Here is a 23334-nt window from a genome sequence, read left to right as displayed (position 1 = left end):
ATTACTAAAATATTACATTACTGAAAACCCTTCAGCAGTAATGTAGTACAAACTCAACAGTATGGAGACGTTATTCTGACTTTGACTTTATTTTTCTTCAGAGTTGGTGGCTGCACTGAATGAGACTACGGAGCAACCTGTCCTGTGAGTCATATGAACTGGATCTGCAAGTTCTGCACATTCTTCTCCCAACCAACGCAGCATTATAAGGCATTACAAACTAAAACACGGACACTATAATAGATCTTGCCCCTTACCTTGGATTTTCTCTTAATAGATTAGTGCTGAGTTTATGCGCCTGGTTTCTACTGATCTCCACCAGTCTTTCTTCGATGGACTCGACAAGTATGTCCCAAGACTGTTACAGATGTACAGAGTGCGAACTAGTAGCTGTTCTGACCTGCGCAGTCTCCTTGAGCCCCTTGATGTACAAGTAAGGATAATTCTTGCTAGACATTTGGATAACAATATAGAGGGTTGATAACTTAATAGTGGACTATACAGTAAATAAGTTACTGTAGACACCGCGCAAATCCCTAATTATGACTCATCCTGCCCTATAGTAAGTGGGAACAAAAAAAATTTAATTAATAAAACCATCACAAAGTTTTGTAATGGTAAGTGACACATCAGCAGCATGCTTGGTCCTACAGTTGTCACAGTTTGTCTAACGTTCTTGTTTTTGTTGTGTGTTGAGACTTCAAACCAGAAGAGAAGAGCAGCTGCTTTGCTCGGACTTCCGTACTACCTTAAGGAGGATCCCAACAGTTTCATCCGTGTCTGTGAGGTGCGTGAGTTGATTTCAATATGACATGGGTAACAGTTGTCAGAGTAAAAAAACATTTATTAAAGGTATAGTTCACCCAAAAATAAACATTTGCTGTGTATTTACTCACCCTCAGGCCATCCAAGATGTAGGATTTTTTTTTTTACAGTGGTCAATATATGATATGGTGTAAATATACTGAAACATATTAGGAATAATATATTATGATATGGTGTAAATATACTGAAACATATTAGGAATAATATATTGCGTCAATATATTGTAAATTTATTTACAATTTAAGGCAATTGTCTAAGTACACTCAACTAATTACATTTTACAGTGTAAATATATTGTAAATACATTTTTAAATGTATGAAAAGCGGCAATATTTTCATATAATATTTTCATATAATATTTTCATAACCATATAATATTTGTATCATAAAATATGGAAGTATATTTTTGTTGTATATTATTGTTGTAAGGGTTATGTTCATCTCCACACTCGTTCCCCCGCCGCAGACCTCGTTTTTTCACCCCCACCCCCCTTATGCTCCTCACCAAATGAATGAGAATGTTTTTTAATCTAAATAAAGGGCTAGTAAGATTGTAAAATGTTTCGATGTGATTGATCATTTAATTCAATTAATTATTTAATAATCAAATATAATGACTACTAATACAATGCGTCACCATCACCGCCTCAGATGCGTGCAGAATGTGTGACTGTTGTGGACGTGCTCTCCCTGGAACAACGCACTGAAGACAGCAACTAAACCCAATGCATTCACAACGATTCAATACAATAGTGTTCTCATGTTATGTAATATGCCAGTCCCAAGTTATTCATCGTTATTTTTAGTCGTGCATTTCTGTTTGAGCTACCGTTAAACTGGAGCACTTGCTGAACGAAGGTCTTACGGGTTTGGAATGAAATGAGGGTGAGGAATTAATGAGTGAATTTACATTTTTGGGTGAACTAATCCTTTTCAAGTTTGGTATTGTAACAGTACATGCTTAATTACTAAATACTTCATTATGTTCTCTAGACTACCAGTTCAGAAAAAGAGGCTACAAAAGAAGTTGACGTTGGTCTTCTCATTGTTACTGAGGAAGGTGGAAGCAGCCAAGCACTACTGGCAAAGGAGATAGTCGATATTGCAGTTGTGCTGGAAGAGAACATCATCATACGTGAGCTAGGAGATGTTGCTAATGCCTTTTCCACACTCATGGGTCTTCTTTACTGTCTTGACATAGACTATCCCAAGGGACTGAAGTACACATTTGAAATGATCCAGAAAGTTTTCATGGGCATCGGCAGTGGCAATTGTTCAGCGAAAGTTCATGAACTCCTCAACAAGTTGCTTCAAGGCAAAGTGTAGTGGCAAGTTGGCCAAGTTAATCGCAGGAGTGTTCACTAAAAACTACATCACACCATCATTTCCATATATGTATTGCATGGTTAGAAAACTGAACAAAAAGAAGCCTGCATAAGTTACAGACGAAAGTTTAATGCAGAGGTTCTAAAAATTTTAGTAGAATAAAAGTTAGTTAAGTTGTGTTCAGTCAATCTGCTCAGAGATAACCTGCTACCAAAATGTTTGTGCAATTTAACTACAGCACTTAAAGCCGGTAAGCTTTTATATTTCACAACTTCAAGGCAGATTTTTATATTTCTATATTTACAGTTCTTTTGAGTATTAGAGCTCGTTTGCATACGTTTTTTAGATAAATGTTCATGTAACATGTTATGAAATGTCTATTTTCAGCTTGAAATGAACTACAGCACTTTTAAGCCAGTACGCTTTTATATTTCACAACTTAAAGGCTGTAAGATTGTATTTCTATATTTACAGTTTAATGTACCAGAGTTTGCATAATTTTTTTTTTTAGATAAATGTTCATGTAACATGTTATGAAATGTCAATTTTCAGCTGTTTACTGTTACCAAAACGCTTGCAATTAACTACAGCACTTTTAAGCCAGTAAGCTTACTTACTGTAACTGTAAGATTGTATTTCTATATTTACAGTTTTATGTATCAGAGTTTGCATAATTTTTTTTTTTAGATAAATGTTAATGTTTACAGAAACGTTAATATGAAATGTCAACATTTAGCTATGCGTATTAAGCACATTTATACTGAGAAGGATTTAGTCTTTTTTGAAATCAAATAAAATAGCATTCTGCAAGTTCTTCTGTGTCAATGAATCATTTTTATGTAGTACTATTAGAAAACAGAAACTTAAGTTGTGTGAGCAAATTACGCAGTTCAGTCTGTTGAATGAACTTAACATTCCAACTAAAATGAACTATTCTGGAAAGTAACCTGGCTGCCTTAAAAAAATAAGTTAATTCAACAAAATGAATAGTTTAGCCAATTTTTATATTGTTTGCACAACTAATAATTATAAATTGACTCAACAAGATGCTTAGTGTAAACAACTTAAGACAGCAGAAAAGTTTGTTGGTGTCCATCCATCTTCTTCCGCTTATCCGGGGCCGGGTCGCGGGGGCAGCAGTCTAAGCAGAGACACCCAGACTTCCCTCTCCCTAGACACTTCCTCCAGCTCTTCCGGGGGGACACCGAGGCGTTCCCAGGCCAGCCGGGAGACATAGTCTCTCCAGCGTGTCCTAGGTCTTCCTCGGGGTCTCCTCCCGGTGGGACGTGCCCGGAACACCTTCCCAGGAAGGCGTTCAGGAGGCATCCGAAACAGATGCCCGAGCCACCTCAGCTGACCCCTCTCGATGTGGAGGAGCAGCGACTCTACTCTGAGCTCCTCCCGAGTGACCGAGCTCCTCACCCTATCTCTAAGGGATCGCCCAGCCACTCTGCGGAGAAAGCTCATTTCGGCCGCCTGTATCCGGGATCTTGTTCTTTCGGTCATGACCCAAAGCTCATGACCATAGGTGAGAGTAGGAACGTAGATTGACCGGTAAATCGAGAGCTTCGCCTTGCGGCTCAGCTCTTTCTTCACCACGACAGACCGGTACATCGTCCGCATTACTGCTGAAGCTGCACCGATCCGTCTGTCAATCTCCCGTTCCATCCTTCCCTCACTCGTGAACAAGACCCCAAGATACTTAAACTCCTCCACTTGAGGCAGGAAGTTTGTTGGTGTCACTAATTTTATGTTGTCTCAAATGGGATTTAGGTTTACACAACTTTTAATGTCTTGTTGGACCAACTAAAAAACTAATTCATTAAACTTAAATTAAAGTTGATCAGACTATTTTGCCAGCTTCACCTTTGTTACCCCAACGAATAATTCTAGGTTGATAGAACTCCAATATATGTACAAACAACTGAAGTTTCTTAGCTTATTTAACAAAACATTTTAAGGCAGCCAGGTTACACATTATTTCAAGTTGAATGAACTTGTTCGTTTTTACAGTGCATGTGTGAAATTGTTTATGGTCTTATATTCTCTTAGCCAATCAGATGTATGATGATGCGATGCTTGCCCTTGCAAAATGGTATAATTGGTGTATTATTTTGTGTAAGGTAGAGTTGGCTTGCGACCTCCTCGTGAGACTTTGACGCTCGCTCTATCAATGAAACTGCAAACTATTCTTCAGTAAATTTTTATCTTTTTGATTGAACCTCACGACTCCTGGTCATCTTTTCTACATATCTGGTCTCGGGTCTTATAACTGTTAACCCCTAACAGTATACAGCCAAGTCCCTGTGAATGATAAATTTATGTATGTTCCCATTTTAAGAACTCTTGAGTCTCTGTTCACCAACTCTGAACTTTGCCACTGTTTCCAGCAAGTAAAGCTTCATCCAGATGGCATTTACAAAGACATTAATGATGGTTCTTACTTTCAAAACCATACATTATTTGGACACAAAGAACATGCTCTTCAGATACAACTATATTTTGACGACTTCGAAACTGCAAATCCGCTCGGATCAAAAAAAGGGATTCACAAACTTGGTTGTGTTTACTTCATTTTAAGAAATTTGCCCCCCAAGCTCAATTCCGTTTTGATGAACATTCATCTCGTGGCTCTTTTTCATTCAGAGGACTTGAAAAAATATGGCTTTGGTCCAATCCTCCAGCCTCTCGTTGACGATCTAAAAATTCTCGAGACAGAGGGGATGTGTACCCTTTTCAGATGCTTCATTAAAGGGTTCAGTTATTCAGGTTACTGGCGACAATTTAGCTATACATGGACTAAGTTGCAGTCAGTCTTCAGTGAGGATGATCCAGGCTTGATTCTCTGGACAAAGGAACTCTACTTAGAACATTGCAATGCTCTGGCACAAGATCCCACTCTTGTTTCAATGTTTGGTGTTAAGAGGACTTGTCCTCTCAATTCATTGCAGTTTTTTCAGTCCTCAGACAATTTTGCAGTTGACATTATGCACGATTTACTTGAAGGGGTTGTACAGTACGAGTTAAAGCTCCTATTTCAGTACCTAGTTACAGACTGCATGTCTGTAAACAGCCTTAAAGAACTGATTCAGAGCTTTAACTATGGATACAGTGAGAGAAAGAACAGACCTAGTGGAGTCAAAGTCGATGATGGGAGCAATGACCTTGGCCTCAATGCCATTCAGTCGTGGTGCCTCCTGCGCAATACCCCTTTGATTTTTGGAGATCTAGTTGACAGAGACAATAGTTATTGGAATTTGATACTACTTCTGATTCAAATTGTGAACATTGTATTCTCACCAACTGTAGCGGATGGTATGACCTATTTTTTGAAACATTTAATTTTTGATCATCATAAACTTTTCAAGTCTCTGTTTCCAGAAAAAACGTCTGATTCCAAAGCATCATCTGATGATTCATTATCCCAGGTGTATTAGGAAAATAGGTCCACTAATACATGTGTGGTGTATGAGATTTGAAGGTAAACAACTTCTTTAAGAAGTCTATTAAGAATTTCAAAAATATAACCAAAACACTGGTAAAGAAACATCAGAATCAGTTGGCCTTTCATTGGGAAAATTTTTATTTTAAAAGATTTCAGTTTGGTCCTGTTAATGTGGTCTCTACTTGCAGTCTGGAAGGCAGTGAAGTTTTATTTGAAGCTTTTAATGTGTCAACTATTTCAACGACATCTTGGGTAAAACATTTCGGGACAGAATACCAAGTTGGAATGCATGTTTGTTCTGCTGTTGAAAATGAAATGCCAGTTTTTAATAAGATAGTTAATATTGTTTTGAAGGATGAGCAAGCATTCCTTTTGACTAGTAAGGTTACTACAATGTATTTTAATGAGCATGTGCATGCATTTTGTATTGAGGAGGTTGATGATGTTTTTACTATCATTTGTGTATCTGACCTGTTATATTACAGACCATATGACAGGCAGTTTTCATATGGAAATGATGAAAGTCATTACATTGTACCATATTGTAGTTTTGTTTCGGAGTGCAATTACCTGCAAAAGTTTGACAAGTCTTAAAGGGATAGTTCACTTTAAAATTAAAATTCTGTCATCATTTACTCACCCTCAAGTTGTTTCAAACCTGTATTAATTTATTTCTTCTGCTGAACACAAAGAAAGATATTTTGAAGAATGTCAGTAACCAAACAGTAGTCTATAAAAATTTTTTTTACAGACGACTGACTGCAAAAAAAATACTATGGAAGTCAATGGGTACAGACTACTGTTTGGTTACTGACATTCTTCAAAATATCTTTCTTTGTGTTCAGCAGAAGAAATAAATTAATACAGGTTTGAAACAACTTGAGGGTGAGTAAATGATGACAGAATTTTAATTTTAAAGTGAACTATCCCTTTAAATGTGAAAGGTGAATGTTTGTTTATTGTTTCGAATGCTGAATGTGGTGTACCTTAATAAAGTGTTTTTGTGACATTTTCTGCCATTTCACGAGTTTACATGTTAATGAAATCTGATGTAATATTATAATGCGTATTTGGCTTGCTGTCCGGGGGGAGGGCTCCGAGCTCAGAATTCGGCCCGACCCCAGAGTACTCCCCCCATAACTTAGAGATCATAGGTATCTATGAACGGACCCAGCCGAATGTGGGGTGAAGGGGTGGAGGTGGGATGCTGAGAAATTAGTCATGAGACAGGAGGTAAGGAAAGGCTTTATTTATACTGGCTCCTTCTCGTGCTGATTGGATGATTACCTGAACATGCTCCTCCCGAACTTTGTTACATAAAACTTCATTTCACGAGTTTACATGTTAATGAAATCTGATGTAATATTATAATGCGTATTTGGATTGCTGTCCGGGGGGAGGGCTCCGAGCTCAGAATTCGGCCCGACCCCAGAGTACTCCCCCAAATGCCAGATAAACGAAAGGACAGCGAGCGTAGAATTTAGCCCCCCAAAAAGTGAAGGGTATGTATTTACCAAGGAACGAGCTTGCCTGTTCGACTGGGAAGGCTCTCGCAACATCCGACGGGAACTTGGATGCTCACGGCATCGGACGGATAAGCCCATTCTGCAGTTGAACTGACAGCTCGCTGACGCAAGAATTATGCGAGAGTGAATTTGTGGACGAGTTTAACCGTTCACTTAGGAGGGCTCTCGCGGCGTCCGACGGGAACTTATATGCTCACGGCATCGGACGGGTAAGCCTCGCCAGGTTGGACGGAGGGCGCCCGCTGGACTCGGTCGGGAAGGCTCGACCGGCGCTTCGAAGGGGGGGCTGGGGCACGGGAAAAACCCCTCACGTGCCGACGAATGGGGAGCCCACCTGGCGACACGAGCGCGGACGTCCGGCGACGTCTAAGACGGGCAGACTCTCACTGCAATTCGAACGGGAGGGCTCAACCGGCGTTTTGGAAGGGGGACGGAACCCGGCCTTCGAACGGGTGAGTCATCGCTGCGTGCGAACGGGGGAGTCTGCATATGATAGAAAACGTTCCCTGTGAATATTAAGCGATCGTGCGAGCGGCGAGCCCAGATGAACGGAAGGTTTGGTGGAACGGATGGAACTGAATGAGGCGCAGCAGGTGATAATTATAATGAACTAATTAGTTAGGGCTTGGTGAGCATTTCTGATGTAGAAACGGCTTGATCTAATATAGGTTTTGAAGGCATTCGATGACCAGCGACCGAGGGTTTTGATTTGTTGTTGGGAGAGACCTTTTTGTGCGGCTGTGGTAGCTGCTCCGATGCGGAAGGAGTGGCTAGAGAAACGCTCTGCTGAGACGCCGGATTTAATGAGGACTGCTTTAAGATGCTTTTGGAACCAGAATCTCGTAGCTGGGTGGTTGGAGTCGTAAGTAAAAAGTGGGTCGAGTGGGGATTTGGACGTGGAACGTTTGTACTGCAGGTAATTAAAAAGCGCATGGAACGGTTGGATGGGAGTTTGAAGATTGAAAATATATACGAAGTGACCTCTTTTATCTTTGTCCGTTTTGCTTTGTTTAATGAAAAATGATATGGTTTCATTATCTACGACCTGAAGGTCTGACATAGTGGGATGGATATTTGGGTCGAATAAGGAAGTGATGGTCAGTTCGGAACAGCGGAGGAAACCGAAGAATGCTAGGATGAACATAGCTTCTAACGTATAGGCGGTGTTGGTGGAGTGGTATCCAAGACGGAGTGATGAGATGCATCTGGTGAGTATATCGATTGTGATTGGTTGTCTGGTATCTGGACGCGTGGGGCGGGATCTTTGGATTCCCTTAACTAGAAGGGACGTTTGGGAGTTATTTATTGCAGGTGTAGGTTTACCGTGGATTAATTTATGGAAGAATTGAATGCCGCTTAGGTAGCTCTTAATGGATCCGGCTTGGAGACCTTTGATACTATGAAGATGAGATATGAATGAGGTAACTGTTAAAAGAGAAAATTCAGGAAACGGCAGGTTGTGAGAGAGGTGGAATGATTTGAACGATTTCCATGCGGTGTAATATGTTTGCAGGGTTCTGGGAGAAACGGCTTGGAGGATGGAATCGATGGACGTGTCCAGGAGGCATTTTAGCGGATGGTTTATGGGAAGATCAGCTGAGAATAAGGAGGTACTGGGGTTGGAGTGGGGTCTGCTTCTGGCGCCAGCATCCTGAATTTCTGAAAAGAGAAACGGGAAAGAGAGTCAGCGATTTGATTTTGAGCCCCTGGGATGTGTTTTGCAGTTATTAAGAACTGGTCGCATGCGGAGATCCATATGAGGCGTCTGAGGAGTGGCATGAGCGCAGGTGAGCGAGAACGACCTTTGTTGATGCAGTGTACTGTTGCTTCGTTGTCGCAATGGATTTGGATGCTTTTGGTTGACCATTCTTTCCCCCATAGGGAAGCTGCGACGACAATTGGGTAGAGCTCGAAAAGGGCAGAGGAGGCTGAAGACTGGGGTGTGTCTAGGAGCTGAGGGGGCCAGGGAGACGCGAACCAGCGTCCCTGGTAATAGCCGCCTAAGCCGATCGAGGGTGCTGCGTCTGTGAACAGTTTGATATCAAGGGGGAGAGATATAAAGTCGTCGTAAAAAAAAGTTAAGCCATTCCACTGATTGAGGAAATTAATCCATAATTTTAGCTCGTTTTTTGACTCTCCAGAAAGGATGATCCGATCTTCCAGCGCATGAACGGATGACGTGAGGGCTAGGAGATGCGTGATAAAGGGTCGGCCCTGTGGAATAATGCGCATCGCATAATTTAGGTGGCCCAGCAGCGAGAGAAGTTCGCGTTTTGAACAATCTGTGCCGTCTGTGAAATTGGAAGCGATTAGGATGATGCGATCGATTTTTTCCTTAGGCAGCGAGGACTGGAATTTTACTGAGTCCAGATTGATGCCTAGGAACTCGATGGATGTAGTTGGACCCGATGTTTTCTCCTGGGCTAACGGAATCCCTAGCTCGGCGAAAACTTTTTCCACTATGCGGAGGTGAGCCTCGGGGATGGTGTCGTGAGGTGAAATTATTAGGAAATCGTCGAGCAGGTGGAGAAGATGAGGAATTGCATAATTATTGGAAAGGATCCAACATATGGCTTCAGAGAGCGTGTCGAAGATTTTTGGACTGCTTTTGCAGCCGAAAGTTAGGCGCACGGCGAAATAGAACTTTTTCTGCCAGATTACACCGAATAAGTGCCATGAATCAGGGTGAATAGGCATTACCTTGAAAGCAGAGGATATATCTACTTTTGCAACCCATGCACCTCGTCCAGCTATTTTAATCATGGTTATGGCTTGTTCGATATCGTGATAGTTGAGAGAATACTCTTCGAGAGGGATGAGACTATTGATGCTCGGATATGTAGAATTATGGGGGGCTGAAAGGTCGATTATCAACCGCTTTTTCCCAGAGAATTTCCTGGTAGCCACGCCTATGGGGCTGATGCGAAATTTGTCGAACGGGGGGGCCTCAAAAGGACCCATCATGAAACCGGATTCTATTTCTTTTTTAATCAGCTTATTCACTACTCCAGGCTCGGCTAAGGCGGACTGAAGGTTAGCGCAGATGACATTTTGTGTGGGATGGCTTTCTACACCGGGTTTAAAGCCTTGCTTGAGACCTGTCAGTAAATAATTTGTGAAGTTAGCATCTGGGTGGTGTGATAATTCTTTGGCCAGGCGGGAAACATTTACAGGAGTCGAGAGATAGTTTTTTGCGTTTTTATTGACAGATTTTTTTAACTGGGCATATCACGCGGGCGTGGGCGCCGCCACAGTAAACGCAGACGTGGAGAAAACGACAGCGCTGTCTTGGGCATCTCCCTTCGTTGAAGTTCCTGCAGACTTGTCTATCGGGTGCCGAGTATGGTGCTCTGATTGAAAAATCCTCTCTTGCGTGACGCGGAACGTAACTCGTTGATTTTATTGCATTCTGCTCTGGGCAGGGAGGGATTGAAGGATTGATTTGGGGGCATGCCGTGGTGGCATGGATTGTGGATCTGCAGATTGCGCAGGAGATATTTCTGCACCCGAGGAAGACTCGGTTATGGAGATCCGTGTCCAACGCTCCCCAATAGGGACACTGATTCCACTGGGAAACGCGGACGGCGCATTTTGCGGAAAACAGCTTGTGGTACGTTTAAAAATGACTACCCCCGTAAGACAGTGCGAGCTCCGCTATGATGGATAGATAATCATTGAGCTCGCGCCGTCTATGGGGGAAAGATGAGCAAATGATTTCTGTATAGCGGCTGAAGGCAATACAGAATTCGGCCAGTGACAGTGAACGTGATGAAACCTGTGTGTTATTTTTTAGAGTGACTGAAATGTCGCCGCAGTCTACTTGGCGATTGGACTCAGCTGGGGGAAACAAGGACAGGAGAGAACCCAAATCAACATCTGCACCTGTGAGGATTTGGGCTCTGATGTTGTTCGTCACTGGAGGAGGTTCTGTGGCTACTGCATTCGGAGGGGCTGGTTGAGGAGTGGCTGAGAAGAGAGAGAAAGGAGAACGCACTTGGAGAGGGTTAAAGGGGGGGAAAAACGGGGCTGTGGCCGTTTGCGGAGGCATCCTCGCGCGGAGATCGGCCCCCGGGTTAGTTGGAGGAGGAATAGGAAGAGCATAGTGTGGAAGGGGAAGGAAATGCGCCGGCGATTGACCGGCTAACGGAGGCAACCTCACGTTAGGGTAAGCACCTGACGCTTGGGAAGGAGGAAAACTGAAAGAAGTAGAAGGGAAGAAAAATGATTGGGGATCGTGTAAGAAAGTGGAACTGCCGGGATCTAGAGTGAGAGGTACCGCGATGGGAGGGGCTGGGGAGGGGAGTTGACCTGGAGCGGGTTGACGCCCTTCTATGACTGGTTCCGGGGCGCGGCCCAGGCTAGCGGAAGGTCTGCGACGACGTGGCGCGGGGGCAGGGCCCGGCGCTGCAAGCGAGGAAGGAGATACTGCGGGACGAGCGATCGGGGCCCGGCGAGCCGTGCTCGTTCGAGCCGATGGGATTGGAGCTGAAACAAAAAGGGGAGAGGATTGTAAGGTGACATATAAATTAAATAATTCTGCTTTTTTCATCCTGCGGGAGAAATGTGCATCAGAATTAATTAGGGCTTGTCTTAGCCCCTTAACTGTCCACTTCCCTATGGGAGGGATGTTTGGGGGAGCTGAAAGGTGGGAAGACGCGGAGGAAGACGATGAAGATGATGAGTTCCTTGCTGGCGGTGGTGAGGGGAGTCTTCGGCGTCTTGGAGTATGCTGAGAGGATCTGGAAGGCCGACGTCCCCTGCCTAAGGATGGAGGCTCCAAGTTGTCGTTGGCTGCCAGAGAAGAAGGGGTCGCTGGAACTGCGTTTTGCGGTTGAGATGTCTCCGTGATGAAAGATTCATCGTCGGAGGGGAAGAGCTCTAACTCGGACATGACTGCACGAAGGCGGAGTCTAATGCTGAGAAATTAGTCATGAGACAGGAGGTAAGGAAAGGCTTTATTTATACTGGCTCCTTCTCGTGCTGATTGGATGATTACCTGAACATGCTCCTCCCGAACTTTGTTACATAAAACTTCATTTGTCTTAAGTAGGATTGGAAGCAGCTCTAGAGGTAGCCTATTCGTATTAACACCCTATAGTGTTAATGCTGAACAGTATTTTAACACTTAATGTTGTTGTATTCACACTACACTTGTGTTGGTGTAAAATAAAAAGTATTACTCAGTAGCACTGTAATTTAACACTAACACTAGTGTGGTGTAAAAACAACAATGTTAAGTGTTGAATAGTGCTAACTTTTAACAATATACAGTGTTGAATTAACAGAAAATTAGTGTTAAAAAATGAACACTTTCAAAAGTGTAAATGTAACACTGTGTAGTGTGGACACATATACACACTTGGCTGGTGTTAAATTTGACACTGTAGGTGTTGATTTAACACTGGGAATTTTGCTGTGAAATGTCTCAGTTTTTCAAAATACCCGTGTACGTGTAAACGGGGCCTCAGATCGGTAAATTCAATCCTGTTCAGGAGGAGGTTTATTTAAAGTAAACTGCATTAGATTAGAATAATTGTGCTCATACTTTCACTGATCAAGGGTTTAAAGTATGATCAGATGATCTGGGTTTATATATTTCACATTTATTAATACATTTACATTTATCAATTTCACCAACAATGTGACAAAATACCTTTTTTATTGAATGATCAATTTAAACAAAAGGTAATTTGTAATAGTAATAATGATTAATGAATAGAACTGAATGACTGAAATTGAGGTTGAGAAAAGCACAGATACACACCGTCACTCATCATGACTCACAAACACACACTGATCTTACGGTCTGTATGAGGATTCATTACACACATTTATTCTGACATGTCCTTTCACTGACAGAAGTTCAGCTGTAGTATTAATGTAATGAAGATAAAATAAGAGACTCTAACATCTCACTGGTACTGGTTTATCATGCAGCTCAAAGCATTATGGGTAGAGTCTCTCTACAGTCTGTTCTCATTCATCAACACAGTTTCACTGATGATCCAGGATAATAAACCCTAAACCCAGGATAGAGCGGCTGAGTGAATGTGGTCTGGACTGTGTGGATGAGGCTCATTGTGTCAGAGACGCTGTAGAAGGACAGAGTTCCTGCGCTGTGATCCACATTTACTCCTATTCTCCTGTTGATGGACTTTACTGGGAGATTAGTCTCTATCTTATTGTGTGTGAATGAGGAACTGGAGGAAGAGCAGATCAAACTCCAGGACTGATCATTATATCCAAACACACACTCATTACCCAATCCCTTCCTGCTGATGCTCTTATATGACACTGATATATCCACACCACCACCAAACACACCACTCCACTCAATCTCCCAGTAACAGCGTCCACACACACTCTCTCTACACAACACCTGATACACATCATCAAATCTGTCTGGATGATCAGGATACGGCTGAACTGTGTCAGTGTACGTAATCACTCTGTTCCTCTCAGACAGACAGAGGAGTTTATTCACAGTGTTCAGATCCAGAGTGAACTGATGAGAATCTGATGGAGAGAAAACACATCAGAATCAGGAATTATGAATCTGATCTTTTATTATAGCTGAACTCTTCATGTTCAATATATCTGTGTCTCAGTGCAGTTTACCAGATATCCTGTGCAAATCATCATTATCATAATCCATCATCTAAAGATGGACCTGAATATTAATGTTGGTTATTATCCTGTGTTTATTATAAACTATTATTGTATTTACACCATTCAAATATTCAGGGTCAGTACGATTCTATTTTAAAATAAACTGATCATAAGTTAATCATAAAACGTAATCATTGTAGGCCTACTGTTGGTGATTTTTAGTGCTTGCAGCCTTTGGGGATCTTGAGCTTTCTTTACATTTCTGTCTGTTTCCTCAAAGTTTAAAGACACTTGTTACAAAATCCTGTTTAAGATAAATCCATAGAAGAATAGATTTCAGTTTGTTCCTACTTTCCTGAAGCTTTTTTACTACTGGGATTTTACCTCTAAATCTTGGATGAATGTTTTTAATTGTCTTTTAGTGGAAAATAGGCATATTTATTCATCTTTATTAAAGTCACGAGTCAGTTACATTTTCAAATCTTGCTTTTTTGATTGTTAGTAAGTATGATATAGTGATGCCACTTTGGAAATGTGCAAAATATGCACACACAAAAATAAAATAAAGGACAGTAAAGATATTTAAAATATTAATAAACATTTGTATTTTTAATCATTTAAAATTTCTCACATTTCTGCTTTATTTCATATTTAAATCTTTCAATTCATCAAAAAATCCAGATAAAAATCTCCTCCACATATTCCAGATTTATATTTACATTTAAAAATATATTCAAAAAGAAAATGAATCTTTAAAGGGGACATATCATGATCATAATTTGGCACGGAAACATTAATTACGTAGATTATCACAAGTTGCAGCCAATAACCAAACAAGAAGCATTTATATTAAAAACAAAAACAAGAAAAAACATAATACTGTGTCTGAATGATAAACGCAGAGGTTGTTTTCACTGGAAGTTTGGCACCCGCGCAGAAAAGCTGAATGAGACGTTGCTATGGAAATGATACACCGTCTATTCTGATCACTGGTCAGGGTAGCTGCACATTTTTTAAAGTCAAATTTAAGGCTTTTTAAGACCTGAAGAAATCAAAATTAATACCGTATATTAGGGGTGTGCAATATTACCAAAAATATATCTTGATATTTTCAAAGTTTTGTTGATAATATAATAATTAGATGATATTTTACTGATTTTGTACTGGTACCATGGCTGGATTAGGCCTGCTGTTGACAGCAGACTCACGATGATATTCATATTTAACATATTCTGTTCAGTGGTCAGTTCACAGTAGTGACCGAAATTAACATTTATTATGAAGGGGCAATATTTCCCACCTTTTAAATTGATTTCCAGGGGCATTTTTACCTATATATGAAAATAATTTATAAACGTATGTAGAGGTATGCATCACCTTTTATGTCAAATTCTAACATTCAAATTAAATTATATTAGAATAAGACAGTACCACTGTCAAATTAAATCATTAAAATCAATTTCAAAAGTCAATTAAAATCCATCCTTGGAGTGCAGAGGTGACACATAAGCGGCATCCGAACTGGCATTACTATATTTACACTTCATTTACAATTGCATAAATAAAGCTATTCAATATTTAAATATGAAATGATTTATAATTTTAACATTTTAATTAAAAGGTACTTTAAATATGAAACTAAAACCGCCAATAGGTGGCGGTAAGTCACTGTCTTAATAAGCGAGTTGTTGGAGTCATTTATTCAACAGATTTGTTCAAACGGCCGATTCTGTAAAGGCAAGTGCACACTACAGGATTTTAAAACGTCGGGCTGAACTGTGCGGTTCACACTACATGACTTGCTCTCTCTGGAATCAGGAGTGTTCAAGTTGTTGAGCTGTTCACACCACACGACACAACGTGATTGATCCGCAACAGGAGGTAACTCACTACACGAGTTGACAACAACTCTGTCACCCAACGATTATATCTTGTCTACAAACCACGTTTTGTCACGAAAAATCACGCGATAAAACGAACCGGAAATGACGCAATACAGCACGCGCGCCACTACCCAGCGAAGAAGACGAAGAAGAACACAAGTACACAACACGCGAGTTTTGTTTGAATATGGACGTCAGACAGAAATTAGTGCTGCAAACTATTTGCGCGATGATTTGCTCTGGGAAAAAAAAAAAACTTTTCTTTCTGGTGACCTCAACCCATGCCTTGCTCTGATTGGCTGTAGCTCATGACATCGCATAAGATTGAGTCGTGCGACAGCTCCGGATATCTAGCATGCTAGATATTTTTCTGGGCTCGGCGACGCGTCCGCGAGGCGTCTGCGAGCGTCTTTGATGCGTTGTTGGCTCTTTCATACTAACAGATTGGCGAGCGTTCATCGGCCGCTAATCCCTCGCGATTTGAACGCGATAACAACCCGACCTGTCGGCGAGCTCAACGATTTGCAAATCGGGCTTAAATCGGGCTTAAAATCCTGTAGTGTGAACTAGGCATAACGGTCACCAGCTGGAGTGCCCTTGAGAGCCACCAGAGGACACTCCACATCAGACTATTATCACTCCCTCACAAACTACAATTCCCATAACTAACTGCCCGGACTCATCATCACTGTTAGTCTCAGCCTATTAGTACCATGTTAACTTATTCACTCACTGCGAAGTTTTGTATGTTGTTGCACTGCATTTCCAAGTGTTTTCTCTGGTCTCATGTCTCATGGTTTTTGGATTTCTTGCCTGTTCCGTGGATTACTCTGTTTGTTTGTTTGGACCTGTGTTTTGACCTATTACCTATTGGATTACGTGTCTAGATTGCCCCTCAATTACCGATAAATCTGCATTTGGATCTCAACCTTCGTGTCTCGTAGCAGTTCATAACAGATTCATTCAAGAAAAACGAGTGATTGTTCATTGAATCAAATGATTCGTTCAAAACACGGATTTCAGTAAAAAAAAAAAATCATCGCTGTCTGTTGGACTACAGTTTCATTATGAAATTCTCATCGGCGAAATAAAGGGGAAACAAACAATATTGTGTCTAAAAAGTAACACACAATGTTAACTTCATTGTATAAAATAAATAGCACATTTGCAATTGTGCACAGGAAACCGACACTCTTGCTCATGTGATATTCTAATATAGCAATATATGATATAAATATAAGACAAAAACTCATTTGGGGACATATCTATAACTGCACTGACACATCACGCAGTGAAAGCAAGCATGAGAGACAAACGCGATGTCAGCTCGCACTCACAGTGCCTCGTACATAGTTAAAACAAAGATTACAATATCATCATAGTTCATAGACAATCCTAAGCACAAAGAATAAACTTACTATTGAACTGACATTTACTCGTTATCCTCTCCTCTTGCGTGCAGGAGACAGACGCAGGCTAATACGCTGCCGTAAATTATGCGAATTGTCACGTGAACAAGCAAATCCACAAAGATAGAATAATAACAAAATAATACGTACGCTAATTAGATAGTTTTAATTTGGAAAGCTTTTAGATACGGTTAAGTCAAAGTGTCATCTAAAATTCAAGACCATTTATAAGTAAAAATAAATTTTTATTTAAATGTTCAAAATCTAATTTAAGACCTTTTAAGACTTTTTAAGGATCCGCGGGGACCCTGCTGGTGTAAACTAGCAGGTTACATTCTGTCAACACCGGATGCGAACGGCGCTACACGTCTATGCGCCTTAAAGGAACACTCCGACTTTTTGGGACTTTAGCTTATTCACATTATCCCCCAGAGTTAGATAAGTCCATACATACCTTTTTCATCTCCGTGCGTGCTATAAGTCTGTTTGACGCACCCACCGCTAGCCTAGCTTAGCACAAAGACTGGATGTGAATGGTTGCAGCTAGCATACTAATCCAAATAAGTGACAAAATAAAACAAACATTTTCCTATTTACATGTTGTGATTTGTATAGTCACAGAGTGTACAAAAAACAAAGTCACATGAGACACAGACATATTTTAACCGTATACTGGGAACTATATTCTCTGAAGGCGAAGCACTGCTACTTGGGCGGAGTGATAACCGCAGCACCTGAGACGCGCCGTTGTTTCTTCTGTCAACAAAACCAACGTGACTATACGCGAGTGACTCTAGCTCCGCTCAAGTGTTACTGGGACGACAGAGCGCGTTCGAGGCAACAATACTAACATTACAGGGGATACATGGAGCCCGTAAACAACTGCAATAGTAGTTACCACCCTATTCATATAATAGTGTCACTAACGTTACATTAGATCTAAGTTAGCTAATGGCACTGTTACAGTAACGTTAGGCTAAACATTTAAAAATATAACGGAACACTTACCGCAGCCGCTCCACTTTGTCCTGTATGTGATATCGATGGGATGTCCGTATCCTTCAGCACACGTTTCATGGTCCTTGTGGCAAATTCCATTTTTTGAAAATAGTCGTCCTCAGTGAAATGTACCGAGCAAACATAATGTCCCTTGATAATCTCATTAGGTGTGTTTTGATGAATATCCAGAGCAAGTAGCCATTTCTTCATCCGGTCAGCGTTTTTAGTTGGAATTCTATGAAACATCATGGTATTACCTGGTCTCCCTGTTTATTGTCACAGCTCTTTACAATACAGCGGAAATCCATGATTGTAAACTACGCTTTTACTATTTATAAATTGCTGACTCTGTTATCCAAACTCTGAACGAACTCTCTGCTCCTCACCGGCGCGTCTCAGGTGCTGCGGTTATCACTCCGCCCAAGTAGCAGTGCTTCGCCTTCAGAGAATATAGTTCCCAGTATTTATACGGTTAAAATATGTCTGTGTCTCATGTGACTTTGTTTTTTGTACACTCTGTGACTATACAAATCACAACATGTAAATGGGAAAATGTTTGTTTTATTTTGTCACTTATTTGGATTAGTATGCTAGCTGCAACCATTCACATCCAGTCTTTGTGCTAAGCTAGGCTAGCGGTGGGTGCGTCAAACAGACTTATAGCACGCACGGAGGTGAAAAAGGTATGTATGGACTTATCTAACTCTGGGGGATAAGGTGAATAGGCTAAAGTCCCAAAAAGTCAGAGTGTTCCTTTAAACAAACGCCTACCAAGAACACCTCAACACCCCCTTTCGAAGATATTGCCCCTTGATGTTCTCTCATGTAAACTTAATTACATGATCAACTCTAAAACTCTTCTGTCATGTTTTCTTTCTCCTTCTACAGGAAGAACATGAAGACACTCAGTGAGTTTTTCTGCTTTTTTTCTCAGTGACTTACATTGTAGGAAGTCGTTCCTGGTTCTGGGAACAATGTTGGTGAAAGTGACTGTGGAAATCAACAGACATGAAGAGTGTGATTATCATGTTGAGAGAAAACGATCCTAAGACATTTCTAACATGATCTTCTACATGATATGAGATGATGGAGGATGATTTCTGAGAGCTGGTGAATCTCCAGGACTTTACCTCTGTCTGAGATCTTCTCCTCTTTGCAGAAATCCTCCAGTTTGACTCTCAGCTGACGGACAGATTCTCTCACACCATCAAAAGAGGAGAGAGAACTGAAGGGATTGTCATTTACGTCTGTAGATTCAGGAGGAGCTGAGAGAGACTGGAAACTCTACAGAAAACAGAAATCAAAGCTCATCACCTCCACACTTCATCAATAACCTGCACTACTGCCAGATCTGAGCGGCTATATAGTTATAAATAAGAGTTTAAATATTAGGGAAGTTTTGAACTGTTGTTGTCTGGAAACTCAATATATCATTCAGAAAAATATTTTTTTCAGAGATTTCCAGAGCTGAACTGCATTTGTAAGTGCGTCTCGTTCAACAGAAGAAGATCAGATGAGAGTCTGACTGATGAGGATATAATAACCGAACACACAGATCAACACTTCAGTCGACGGCTCATTCTGCGGTCATGAAATGTTTCTCTGAGTCTCTTGCTCAAGTCCACTATGACCCTGTTCTTCTAGATCTGTGTTACCTGCAGGAACTGGATGTGATCCTGTGTGTGTGAAAGCTGCTCCAGCTCAGCGTCTCTCCTCCTCAGATCATTGATCTCCTGCTCCAGTCGCTCCAGTCGTCCTTCAGCTCGACTCACTGCAGTCTTTTCCTGATCTCTGATCCGCTGTGTCGCCTCAGAGCGGCTTCTCTCAATGGAGCGGATGAGCTCAGTGAAGATCCTCTCACTGTCCTCCACTGCTGTGTGTGCCGAGCGCTGTTACACACACATCACAATCACACAGTGTCTTCAGTGAGTCCTGACTGAGACGTCTCAAACTTCTCTTCTTCTCCAGACTCACCTTATGAGACGCCACAGCCTCTCTCAGCTGCTGAAGATCTTTCTCTCTCTGCTGGATCCTCTGCTGGAACGACCTCTGCGTCTCCTTCAGCTGGAGCTAAAGGACAAACCAATGACAGGAGAAACATCACACAAATCATCAGCTAAACCGACACTCAAGTGGTGAGATTGAGGGGTTAAAGGTCTTGCATGATAAGCTTATAGGTTCATTCATAAGTGCCAGCATTATTTCACCAATGCCTAGTTTTATAGTGATGTTCACCCAGAACTGTCACATGACTAATCATGCCATAATATTTCATATATTTTCATAAAGATTTAGATTACCCCCATTGGAGTTGTATGGATTTATTTTATTCTACTTTCAAAATGCGGACAGATGAGAAATTCCTTAAAATACCTTCTTTTGTGTTCCTCTGAAAGAGTCATACCAGTTTGGAATAACATGAGTAAATAATAAATGATAATTTTTTGGGGTGAGCTACTGGTTTAAAGGGGTCCTATTATGCTTTTTTCCATGTTCATCTTTCTTTGGTGTTGTTTAGTGTTTATGTTTGAGGATGAAAAAGTCCCTCCAGAAAGGGTTATTATTTATGTACTTTTAACACTATTCCTCAGCAATATACAGCCTCAATCTTTGATGTGTTCTCACCACTTTTATAACGACTGTTTTAACGGCAGAGAGATAAATGAAGTTACAAACGTAGGTTCGGGAGGAGCCTAATCATTCAGTCCTGTCAATCATCATTACGAGCGAATATAAGCAGCAGTCAATGCGCCGTCCCAGTGACAATTCTTCCGACATTCCTCCACCTCTTCATCGCCGTTTATGGTAAAGCGTGTTACATTTCCGACACGCTAATCACAACAGACCGGCTGACCAATCGATTTTCAGAAGGCTGGTTTTAAATAAATTGAAACTAAGGGGCTGTTTACATGACACCATTTTTAACTAAAAATGGTTCAGCTCTTCATTTACACGACAACAACGTTTTGGGAGGCTGGAAACGCAAACTTTTGAAAACACTTTTCAAAAGTCTCCATGTAAACAACAAAACCGCGAATCTCTGAAACGATGACGTCCTGGACATGCATATTACGTGTTTAATCGTTATCTAACAGCCTAGCAGCAGAATACAGTGTTTTTAGTCGTTTTTGCAGATCCATGTGAATGGGGATTTACTTGACAATGGTGTCGTATGTGCGCAGAAAACTTAAAGGAAAAACATCTCCGTTTTAAGCATATCGTTGTTGTGTAAACAGAGTTCAGTCAGAGGGTGAAAATAGACATTAAATTATGTAAATGTATTCTAGTAGTCCTAATAAACAAAACTATGAGCCTGTAAATTATAATAATGGGACGTCTGTAAGTTCATACCTGATTCTCTGTCCTCTGTGCTGCCGCTGATACAGTGTCGTGGTTTTTATGTTCATCCATCACACACAGCACACATATACACTTCTGATCAGTGCGGCAGAAAACCTCGAAGATCTTGTCGTGTTTCTGGCAGATCATCTCCTGCAGTCGTCCAGTGGCATCAGTCAGATTGTGTCTCTTTCCTTTAAACCAACTCTCGTGTTGTTCAAGGTGACTCTGGCAGTAAGAGTTCAGACACACCAGACAGGACTTGACGGCTTTGTGTTTTCTTCCAGTACAGACGTCACAATGCACATCTCCAGCTCCAGCGTAACAGTCAGCAGCAAGTTTAGTCTTCTTCAGTTTCTCCACCATTTCAGCCAGAAGTGTGTTTTTAGCTAAAGCAGGTCTTGGCCTGAAGGTCTGTCTGCACTGAGGGCAGCTGTAGACTCTCTTCTCATCCTCCTGATCCCAGCAGTCTGTAATACAGATCTTACAGTAACTGTGTCCACAGTGGATAGTCACTGGATCCTTCAGGAGATCCAGACACACTGAACACATGAACTCATCCTGAGAAAATCTGGCTTCTGCCATTTTACTGCATGAAGACAGAGACACAAACACACAACAGCTCAACTACACTTCACTCTCACTTTCCCTGAACTCATGTGATTCCTGTTTCCTGGTTCTGTGTTTGAGTGTCGTGTGCAGAACAGGCGTGTCTGTAAAGCAGCTTCCTCATTCCTAAACCTGAAGAGCCTCATTCCTAGAGCCTCAAAGTTTTTAGTTTCCATGTGTTCACACACACACACACACACACACACACACACACACACACACACACACACACACACACACACACACACACACACACACACACACACATTTTCAATGTCTCAAACACTCATAAATATAAGTTAGAGAGAAGCAAGACAACAACCTTAAAAGTTCAGTAATTCCATAACATACTACAATGTTACTGCAGGACTGAAAACTGTCCAGAATTACAGTTCCTTAGAGTCACCATGAAGTTAAAATGGCTAACCTGTGCACATAGGACTGGGCAATAAAACAATAATTATCACAATAAAATTAGAACAGAGGAACAAAACAGCGTTAACAATGCCACATGGTCCATTTATCAGCTCAGCTTAAACGGCAGCACAGCGCTCTAGATGCGTTCACTCGTTGATTGGTTTTAATCACGTGACCACTAGGGGTGGAACGGTACACTGAAGTCACGGTTTGGTTCATACCTCAGTTCAGACATCACGGTTCGGTACGAGTTCGGTACAATGGAGGGAAAAGCAAAACAAAAATGCAGAAGGCAATTATTTTTATTGTGCATGTCTCAGTCTGTACCACCTACAGTCTCTCCCCTGAGCTAGCTGACAGCCTGCCCTGTAGTGTGTAAAGTAAGATGTAAACAAAATAAGACAATCACCTATAAAACTGAAAATACAGCATCTCTTATGTGCGGACGCACAAGCTCGAAGGTGCGCGCGGCAAAAATGACGTCATTGCGGTGTGGGCGGTCGTGCACGTTGGGTGCGCAAGGCCCCATCTCGCGTGGCGGTGTGCAGTGCACAGCTTTTTTTGTAACAGCGCGCGTGTCTCCGCATCCGAAGATGCACGACTTCAAGCTGAATCTGGCCGAGCATGTACATCTCACCGGCACCCAGTTATTGCGTCTAAATTAGTTGCTTACATGAACTAAATGAGCCTACAATAGCAGACATAAGCCCTTTAAATAAAAATAAATGGCCATGTTTTATTAAAAGGTTCACAAAACTAAATAAAAATGTTTAGAAATTATGTAAGATAACGTTAATTTAGTTGTAGGTTACGTTCTCAAATCCATTTGTTTTCTAATGTCACAAGAAATAATCTGGTTTACTGCTTTGCACGATTCTTTTGTAGTGTGGTTTTGGCGTAGCCAACTAAAGTGTACTAAAATAAATATTCACGAGTGTACCTTACTT

At 41.3% G+C, this 23334-nt stretch overlaps 2 protein-coding genes across 2 annotated transcripts; one reads left to right on the top strand and one right to left on the bottom strand.

The window, feature by feature from the left end:
- The first annotated feature begins 278 nt into the window (after positions 1-278).
- Positions 279-2963, top strand: LOC307003787 (uncharacterized protein). The gene is made up of 3 exons (XM_079622606.1): positions 279-433; positions 698-787; positions 1819-2963. The coding sequence occupies exons 1-3, from the start codon at positions 293-295 to the stop codon at positions 2149-2151; spliced, it is 564 nt and encodes a 187-aa protein (XP_079478732.1). The 5' UTR covers positions 279-292; the 3' UTR covers positions 2152-2963.
- An 8875-nt stretch (positions 2964-11838) lies between these two features.
- Positions 11839-22059, bottom strand: LOC307003767 (tripartite motif-containing protein 16-like). The gene is made up of 6 exons (XM_079622554.1): positions 21374-22059; positions 19997-20092; positions 19678-19911; positions 19153-19306; positions 18965-19012; positions 11839-13638 (listed from the first exon to the last, which is right to left on the bottom strand). Exons 1-6 carry the CDS (start codon positions 21944-21946, stop codon positions 13106-13108), a joined length of 1638 nt encoding a protein of 545 aa, XP_079478680.1. The 5' UTR covers positions 21947-22059; the 3' UTR covers positions 11839-13105.
- Positions 22060-23334: the final 1275 nt, after the last annotated feature.

Source organism: Phoxinus phoxinus (assembly GCF_949152265.1).
Source record: "Phoxinus phoxinus genome assembly, chromosome: 9".
Lineage (NCBI taxonomy): Eukaryota > Metazoa > Chordata > Actinopteri > Cypriniformes > Leuciscidae > Phoxinus > Phoxinus phoxinus.
This window is presented reverse-complemented; position numbering and strand designations above follow the sequence as displayed.